The sequence below is a fragment of the Chaetura pelagica genome, unplaced genomic scaffold, assembly GCF_000747805.2.
Source record: "Chaetura pelagica isolate M959 unplaced genomic scaffold, ChaPel_1.0 scaffold630, whole genome shotgun sequence".
In the NCBI taxonomy this organism is placed as follows: domain Eukaryota; kingdom Metazoa; phylum Chordata; class Aves; order Apodiformes; family Apodidae; genus Chaetura; species Chaetura pelagica.
The window spans coordinates 1615916-1625663 of record NW_009951855.1 but is presented as its reverse complement, the minus strand read 5'-3'; the positions used below and the strand labels follow the sequence as shown (position 1 = coordinate 1625663).

Genomic DNA, 9748 nt, shown 5'->3' with positions numbered 1-9748 from the left:
CGCTCTTCTTGCTTTTGTTCTTCCCGCTTTCTCTGCTCTTCCTCCAGTTGTTTCTTCTTCTGTTTTTCTTCTACCTGAGCCATTATTGCTTTCTGAAAATATCAGAAAAAAAAAAGAAAGTTAAAAGACTTGACATTAAAGGCATTATAAGCTATTTATTAATACACTTCATATGAATGTAGAATAATTTGATTTGGAACTTGATTTTTTTTGGGGAGAGAACCACCAGCCCAATAAAGTGTTTTGAGATACCCAGAGACAAAGCAAAGTAGCTCTTTTTGTTTTCAAAAATTCTCTTATTTTTCTTGTAAGGAAATGGTCTGATTTTTATCTTATGTACTGTAAGCTGGCATTTTAATCAGAACAGGCTCATTACATTTACAATAAGACTTCTTCACACTCTGCTGGAAACATCATCATGCAGACATTCATTCCATTAAGAATGCCACAGAAGAAATGTAAATGACAGTAGATAAAAATTTAAAGATTCATGGAGTGGGTACTTGTAAATACCAGTCATCATGATGACAGTGGAGACTGAAGAAAAATACACATAAACCTATTAGAGCTCTAAAGACACCACTGTGTGTTTTTGAGGCAAGAATGCACTTATGGGAATGCAATTGTCTCTGCACAAATACTAAAACAAAACGGTAGAGTCTAACTGAGTGAAAGACCAATAAGCAACTGTAAACATGTAATATGAGGGATATAAGCCAAGCACCTCACTGGATTCTGGTATTAAATCTCGAGTTTTGTTCATGTAACAACACTACCTTTCATCTTTTCTTCTCATGATAATAGCATTGGTAAAACAGGATGTGTCTACCTGATGTTCTAACTGTTTCTGCCGCCGCCTGTTTCTCTCTTCGATCTGTGCAGGGTCCAGGAGAGCTGTCATTGAACGGAGGAAACTGTGAACAAAGACACATGTACACGTTTTTAATCATAAGAAAATAATCCTTAATCATTTCTTAATTAGAATCAGTCAGATTTAAACTAATATTTTAATGTTTGAATTACCCCATTTTATTATTTTGCAATTATGAAATACACGTTACTAAGGTCCAAAGCAAGATGATTTGCAGTGCATTTTATTAATGAACAAAGGAAGCACTTGTGTCTTTCTAAAGCAGAGCAACAGCTATTTCTGAAAAAAAGCAAAATGAGTAAGATCCAAAGCTCAGATTTCAAGAACCTTATTCCATTTTATTTTTTTATTTCTAAGGAGGCATCAGAGATGTACTGGCTGGGGAGATGTTTATCTTTACAAAGCTCACTCACCTCACTTTCTGACTCTGTTCCAAAGTACTGGCTTTAGCAGCTTTTTCTGGATTTCCCACCTTTGAGGGCATAAGGTTGCCTAAAGCTGCAGGTGAGAAAGGGTGAATAAAAGCAGTCAGCTCCTTAGGGTCAGGTGACAGGCAAAGACTTTCAGGCTGCTTTTTGTACATTCCATTTAAGGTGTGTTGTGCGTTAGCGTTAAGGTGGTTCTTTAAAGAATCAAAATGCATTGCCCATCTGTCATATTCTTCAGCCTAAATAAATACGAAGCAACAAAAAAACCAGAAATGCACTCAATTACTGTTCCTATGAAGTATGGTTAACAAAACAGGCAACACACATTGTAAAACAGGAGCATTGGAAACAGTCTGATAGGAGGCTACACTACAGTCATTAATCCCCTAAATGGGAAAACAGAAGTCTCTGTGTTGCTTAAAATGCAACTCAGATCAGAACTTAAACTGCTGATCCATATACTTAGTCAGCAAAACCACATTGATACTCTTATTTTCAGAAAAAAATTAAAAACTAGAAAGTGAAAAATAAAATGTTAACACGGAATCAGGCTTTATCATTTTAAAAAAAATTATATTACTATTCCATTCCATAATTTTTCTATTAGTTCCAGGAATGGCTTGATTGAGAGGTCAGTACACTGCCCACTCTGCCATACTCTCCTCCTGTTGTGTACATACTCTCTCTCTAGTAACATGAACAAGTGGCATGTTTTACACTGTCCTACATTTGCCCCTCAATTTTAATTCTGGATGGCAGCAGATCTAATGTGCTTTGGGCAAATATATTAATCTCTGACTTCCTATTTTCAGCTAGACAGGCCCATTATAAAATAAGCCTAATTGAAAAGTCTCTTCCACCCATAATATTATTTCCAGCCACTTCTGCCATCCTAGCAGAACACCTATCACTTCTGGAGAGGTGACACACTGGTTTGGCAATTGGGACACTCCAATTTATCACTACCTAAGGGGCCTTTGTTTTTGCTATAGGTACGGAGGTTTTCTCTTCTGACTATAACAACTATTTCTCTGGAAGGACTGGAGAATGGCTGCCTCAAAACTTGCATTCTGCTGGGGAAAAACCTAACAACCCAGTCTATTTAACTTTCTGGGCATGCTCTCCTTAAAACAAAATTTCCCTTGTGTCAGAAAGGTTTCACACCTAACTTAAAAGAAGAAGAAAAAAAAAGATCATAGCCCAAACTAGAAGAATTCAAATTCTTCCTCCTGTTCCCTGCATTTTGTTCCCTTTGAATACTCTGTGATGTAGAAGCAGACCAGAGTAGTTGGAAAATCTACTTTATTCTTATGCAAGTTTATGGTTGAGAGTATAACACAAGACCTGAAAAAAGAGATGTTGAAGAAAACGAGATGAAGTGCACATTAACGTCCTTTCAAAAAGAGGCTGGAGGTGAGATTACTGCTTGGTTACTCACTGGTGACTGCAGCCATCTTCCCACAGCACAGCTATCAAATTAAAAAACAAGGCAACTAATGAAGAAACTGCTCACAGCTGTGTTCCCTTCACAGTTATAAAGTTCAATTTGCAGAGGAAATTTCATTCCTTCAGCAACTAAGAAGACTTGTGTGCAGGTATGTAACCAACCGTGACAACAAGTGTCATGGGGGGGAGGGGGGAGGGTGTGAGCAGCAGGCAAAGCTCTTCTAATACTACAAACTGGAATTAAAATGAAGAATTTCTGTATAGGAATTGTGTAATTGCTGTAAATGCTTCACTTGAGAGTAAAAACTGTAGCCTCTGAATATAGAAGGCCACAGGCTATGAACATTCATATCAGCCAAGCTTTGATAACCAAGATTCTTGTTCATAAATAATGATGTGAATACATCTTATGCATGGTGAAAGATATAATCCTGGTGTTTAAAATTGTACAGTCAATTGGAAATCTGGATTCTAGCGATAGTAAAGTCTCACTGCATGTGACTTCACTTCAAAAGACAAGAGTTTGTCAGTATCAGGCTGTATAAGAATGCAGAGTATTCCACTGACCTTAGAACTACTAATATAGTAGAAATAGTAACATGGAAAGAAAAGAATTCAACTTCTATGTGAAGAACCCCCAGGGCTAAAAGATATATTGACCAAATTGACCAGAAGTGACAATATTAGAAGTCTCTTTAGGTATTCCACCTGCAAAGCAATTATATTGGCCACACTTGCCTTCTAGATCCAGCATAAAAGACCTACATTCAACAGCCTGTAAAAACCAAAGGATAAAGAAGGTAAGGCTATTTTCTTCCATACTTTCTGTACAAGCATTTTAAAAAGTTTAAGTGTGTGTGTGCATACATGTGTATCAAAATAATATTCCTAGAAAAAGCATTTGAACACTTCTGTGATACAATGCAGTTGTCTATACCTGTTCTCATCTTTTCTCATTTCCTTTTGTAGTCTATGGAAAAGACTTGTTATGAAGTGTCTGGTCAGTATCTTTACAGCACCTTCCAAACTCTACTGCCTTCACACAATTATGGGAAGAAACTGTATAGCAATACCACTATCTTAATCTCTGCAGCAGGTATGCTTAACACATCACACCAGGCACATTAGCCTGTTCTCTGCCACTAAAATACTGGAACAGCTACTGGCTGAATCTTTGTTTAGACTGTCCTGTGGGCTTACTGTGAAAACCTGGACATGCTGCAGGTTACTACATCATTATTGCTACCTCAGTACATCTACAATTTTATCTTTTATTTCTTAGAACAAAAATGGAAAGTAAAACTCCTCTTATTCCCAGAAATCTCTCTAAGCCACAGATACCTTTGATAATTCAAGTTTTTCCTCTATTTTTCGTCGCTTAGCTTCTTCCTTCTGTTTGTCCAGCTCTTCAAGCCACTTCTTCTGTTGCTCACGTTTCAAAGCACTAAAAGGTTGTTCCTGTGGCACAGCTTCCTGAAATCAGAGAAGTGCTAGTCACTTCCTTGTATAAAACAAGTCAGTACCTTGTCTAGCTAAAGACTTGACAGAAAACTGCCTTCAATTGTTAAGGGTAACTAGGCTGCTCTTCTGCATTAAAAAGAGGTTGTAACTGTAGCAAGTGCCCAACTGCTTCCTAAAGATGATTCAGTGGTTAAAAAGATGTTAAAAAAAACAGTACGTGAATACTACTGTTACTTGAATCACGAGCCTCTCACTCCAAATACCTTACTTATAGGTATCATTAATAAAAATCCCTTCCTTCCTCCTATGGTTCACTGCTCCATGTTCCAGGCAGATTCAGCACTGTGATCTGTCTCAAGTAAATTCTTGATACAATCTTCTGTTTCTGCTTCTTAATAGATACCTGTATTATTTAACTAACTCCACTGGCACTGAGAACTTGCAATGCAATCTAGCAAAAAACACTCTTCAATCAGTGCCTACCAGCAATAACTCAAAAACTACTCCTTGAACCTTCTGCCATTAATATGTTTATGCCTTCTATTTGTGATTTCTACTTCTCTATTTCTTTTAATGCATACCTAAAAGCTAAGCAGTATTTCATAACACATCTCTAGTACTGTTCCTTATATCAGCCTTAAAAATGTTTAGTCTTCAAAGCATCAATACTGTGGCAAGTATTTATTCAGATGCAATTCTGTAGGTAGAGCAAAAAGGCCTGTTGGCTTCTGCTGGCTTAAAAGATCCACTGAAGAGATACACCCGCTGTCAATAAATAATAAATACCACATGTAATTTAAAATCTTACCGTAAAACAAATGCAGTGTGATTGACAGCTGGTAAGTTGACTGAAATCAGGAGACTGCCCAGCTGTCATTTAATTATGTAGATTGCAACACATTCTTATGGGGCAGAGTGGTAACTTCTCTAGGAATACAGAATATGCTACCAAAAAAAGCATTTTACAACCCTAACTTCTGTTCAACAGCATTCAATTTCTCTGCAGAAGCAGTCTTGTCTCAGTATATTTATCTGACACAGCATTTTCAGAGTGACAGATGACTTTTTAAAAGGCAGGTTAGAATAAAAGTTGAATTGCTATGCTTATTACCTAAGCAATCAAATGTAGGTGAGAGCTAAAGAACAACTTTACCTCATTCTGGTCAGCCGTTTCTATTTTTGCTTGGTGGGCTTTATTACTGCCAGGTGTTGCCCAGAAACAACCCACCTCTCCCTCCAAAGTTTCTTTCAGCTTCTTTTTCAGTGTTACTTGTTCATCTTAAAAAAAACAAAACAAACTGTAGTAAGAGCTCCCAATACAGACATACAGCAGGTTATTTGGTTTGTTTTCTTTTTAAAGAAAGCAGCAATACATGTCTAGCCTGTAATTTTGATTGTAAAATGGACTACAAGAGTATGTCAGTATTGTCTATTTGATCAGTCTAAAAAATTACTTTGCTTGTAAGAGGATGGTGCCTTAGTCTATGCCCAGCGATATGGAGGTAGTTGGGGAATGTCTGAGGCAACTACAAAACGCTGAAGGCTTAATAATGTCCCAGGGGAAGAGGAAAAACTAACAGAAATAACCAAGTATTTAAATCTCTCAATTTTCATCATACCAGTTGTGGATTCATGTAATATTAAAACAAATGGAGCTATACAGGGAAGCTCATGACAATGCAGCATCAAATCCTGAAACCAGATGGCCTACACCCAAGGTGAAAACAAAACACAGCACTTCTGCATATATGAACCATAAAAAGCTTATTTTGTCAGAATTTACTACTGCATTCAACATTTTTATTTTTCTATAGAGAATCTTAGTTAGAGAATAGAGAATTCTTAGTTAGTGACGGGGTAGGACTGCAAACTGTTTTAAATTCAACTTGCCATTTTATATATTCAGTCATGCTTGTAGATTAGGGTGATGCTGTTTCCATTAAAAAACAAATGAATTGGTTAATGCTAATGGCTGTCAGCTACTGGAAGAATGTGACAAAACTGGTGGCAAGTAACTCCTAAAATATGAAGCATAACTGAATGTATTTGTTATATTTATTTCACTAAGTTATTTTTGCAAGAAGTTATAGATAATTTTTGCATAAAATTCTGAAATACAAGAATCTTAATCTGTGTTGGAGACTAATCAAACTATGTAGAAACTGATAGAAACTGAGCTGATAGAAATACATTTAAAGTTCATAAGGAACACAAAGTTTCTTGGCATCCTGAGTATGACAAAGTGACTGAAAATATATTTTGTATTTCGGAAGTACCTAATTCCTTCTTCCATTGGGTCTTTCGAAATTCTAATAATGCTTTCTGCTCTTCTCTTTCACCCAAGGTACTAAACATGTTGGCAGGTTTCCATGAATCCTTTCTAGAGAAAAGAAAGGGAGGGAAGAATTAATGAAAAATCTAATCCATTAATTTTAAAGGTAACTTTTAAATTAGCATTCATAAAGATTCTTATTGTCATTAAGAATTACAATATAAATCCTTATTGGAATACAATTTTTGTAGACAGAAACACACATCTACGTACATAACTTTCTGTCCTGGCTGCAGATTTGCTTCTTGTTTCCTGCTTGAATTGTAGTCAGCTTCATCTGGAACAGATGAAACTTCACAAGCTTTTTGGAGCAGCACTGTGTTTTCCTCTGATGTCTCATTAGCAACTGTAGTAGAATATATATATAAAAAATATATAAACAGATATATCTACAAGTCCACTAAACTCGTCTCAGTATTAAGTCCCTTAATAACAGCAGAAATTTGCCAATTTTCCCCTATTAACAAAACTGTTTTCAGCCCTGCTTGCATGGTCAAGGCATGTAAGGGTATTTTTAGAATGCTAGACTTACAGTAAACATGATTCTTGGCAAAGAGCTTGGACACTGGGTCTCAAATTACTTAATTGCAGTGTTCTGTTCTTGGTGATAAAGAGCTGACCACTTCCATAGGGCTACAAACAGGAGTAAGAATGTAACACAGGAAGATATATAATAGTTCTTATGCTTCCAAGTACAAAAACTGAAAAAATACTACTCAGCAGTAGTATTACAGTTAGGCAGAAAGACACATAAACATCTCTGGGTGAGAGGAAAATGGTGCCATACAGCTCTTGAAAAGCACAGCAAGACCTGAACCCATCATAAAACCAGAAAGGCCCACCTGTATTTTTTCAAACTTATAATTATACAGTGCAGTCCTACTATGTTTTTTCCCCAATGTGAAAATATGTCCTTTTTTGCTTGCTGTTTTGCTCTTTTAAGTACTGGAATACTGTTGATTTTTTTTTTTTTCTTAATATGTGCTTCCTAATAGCAACAAGCAATTTCACATCCATAATAGCAAACATCATTTTTCTGAGACCATTAACTCATAAGAGTAAGATCTCTGCAACCTGGAAATAAACTTAGATTATCAACTCAAAGTTAAGCTTTCACCCTTTGTTTCTATGAAACTACCTTATTCAACTGACAGTATCTTACCCATTTCTGCTTGCTTTTCATTATGAGTCTCTGAGATGCATCTAGTTTCTTCTTTTACAGTCATCAAAAGTTTTTGAAGCTGTTCTTGTGTTAAACCCAACAGACTTCTTAGGTCTTCAGCTGATACACATGTAATTTGGGGTTTCTGTTGGCTTTTTTTAAAACCATTAGGATTCTTGGAATCAGGATATCTGTTTGTGCTATCACTTTGGAAAACCAAAGAGTGATCTTTAGTTGCAGTTTCATGTGAGGAATGTTTAATAGCCTGCAGTTTTTCACCTTTTGTCATTGACAAGCTTGATTGACTCCTTGGGTTTAAGTTTTCCTGCTTGATACAAGCATTTTGTGTTGACTTCAGCACATGCCCAGCGTGCCTTGTTCGTAATGGCTGTTTTGGTGCTCTGGTTTTAATACCCATCTGTCAAAGCAGCAAGATTTCAACATATATTAAATAAGGAAATAAATTTGCATGAGTAACAAACAAAAACAACATGGAAGCAACAAGTAAAAATCCTCATGAGTACTAGGAATGCTTTGGAAGAGAATACAGCATCTAAATCTGAGTATTTTTAAATGACAGTATGAAAAACAACTTCATGTAGCATAACATTTAAAAGAATTAATAAACATTAATTCTGCTTTTCCTTGGCACTTCAGAAGCCTGGCTTCAATCATACAGCCACTTCTCACCATACAGCCAGTATTATTTCAGTCTTGATTTTTTTTTTTTCCTGTTCTGAACTACAGTTTTATCCTTTTCAAAGTCCTTGATGTACCCTTGTAATTACTTTCTACATGCTGAGACCTTTTTCTGCCTTCCTTCCTTCCCCAACCTTCTGCATTCCAGTTTACTCAGAGAGAGAGAGAGAGACAACCTGTATGACTAATCCCCTTAAGGTCTCTGGAAATTCTGATTTAGATGATTCTCTGTGCTGCTCTAACTTCTAGGCAAAGTAAACTAAAGCACTTTGCAAAGGCAGAAGTAGTAATAGAAGTTTTAATTCATCCTTTCCAACAGCTGTTATGAACCTAAGAAATATGTATTTATTTTGCATAAATATCACTGATTACAAGCATTTAGACAGTTCAAATGTGTTATCCAATTTCTGTCTTAACAAATTAACTAGTTAATTTGTGTGCTCTCACCACAAAAGTCATTTTCACTTACCTTTGTTGCAGGCCTTGATGTGTCTTTTGGGAAACAAATGCAAAGATACGAGAGATGTATTTAATCAAACTTCCTCCTAAAAAACAATCCTGAGAAATTTAATAAACTGTTACATTTATCTGATTTTTTCTAAGGCAGGGGGCAAAGTACTTTCCCATAACATCTGCCTCAATTACATTATTTTACTTGAGGTTTTTTTGGAATTCAGTACATACACTTCAAAAGTATGTTGGAAAAAAAATAGATACATTGCAGTAACTATTTCCAGCTTTATATAGAAATAATTGTGCAAATCTGATCCTCTCCCTCACACCATCCATTATTGTGTTCCTCACCTATTTTAAATACTCTTGTCTTTTAATGCAAATCACGTTCTATCAGTCAATATATAGTAATACTTAACTTTTTTTATCAATGGAGAGACAAGCTGTAAAGAGCCAAGACTATTTGCCTGCTGTTCACCAGCAGACTACTCAGAAATTCAGTATCAACTTAGACCAGTAATAAGCTGGTAGGTAAGAGGACATGTAAGTAACAAGGCACAAATATTCTTCCTAATTTGAAATATAGCTTTAAAGAGATATAGGATTTAAAAAAAATACCAGAATAAGCTAAAATTAGCCTAGGCTTTCCATCCAAAACTTCCATTTCAAGCTTCAGTCCATCTCTGCAAAATAAGAGGGAGAGAGAGATTGTGACATCTGAAATACTAAGTAATCTGATAATGTTAAGACTTTTACATTAATAACAAGGACCTCTGCACTTAATTATAACACTTTATTGTTGGCCAGATGGTCTTTCATACCTCATGCTTTCTACATTTGTGAGAAGCTAATTAATATGAAAGAATCAACAGGTCCTGAAGAGAGTATACTTTTGA

At 35.9% G+C, this 9748-nt stretch overlaps 1 protein-coding gene across 1 annotated transcript in view; it reads right to left on the bottom strand.

Annotated features, from left to right (window-relative positions):
* The window catches only part of CCDC66 (coiled-coil domain containing 66), an 18476-nt gene extending 8960 nt beyond the window's left edge, over positions 1-9516 (bottom strand). The window contains exons 1-10 of the mRNA XM_009993379.1: positions 9471-9516; positions 8869-8891; positions 7701-8118; positions 6752-6884; positions 6483-6586; positions 5360-5484; positions 4087-4218; positions 1285-1538; positions 830-914; positions 2-92 (exon numbers count right to left, since the gene is read on the bottom strand). Coding sequence (XP_009991681.1) covers positions 2-92; positions 830-914; positions 1285-1538; positions 4087-4218; positions 5360-5484; positions 6483-6586; positions 6752-6884; positions 7701-8118; positions 8869-8891; positions 9471-9516 — 1411 coding nt within the window. The remainder of the gene's footprint in view (position 1; positions 93-829; positions 915-1284; positions 1539-4086; positions 4219-5359; positions 5485-6482; positions 6587-6751; positions 6885-7700; positions 8119-8868; positions 8892-9470) is intronic.
* Between the last annotated feature and the right edge of the window lie 232 nt (positions 9517-9748).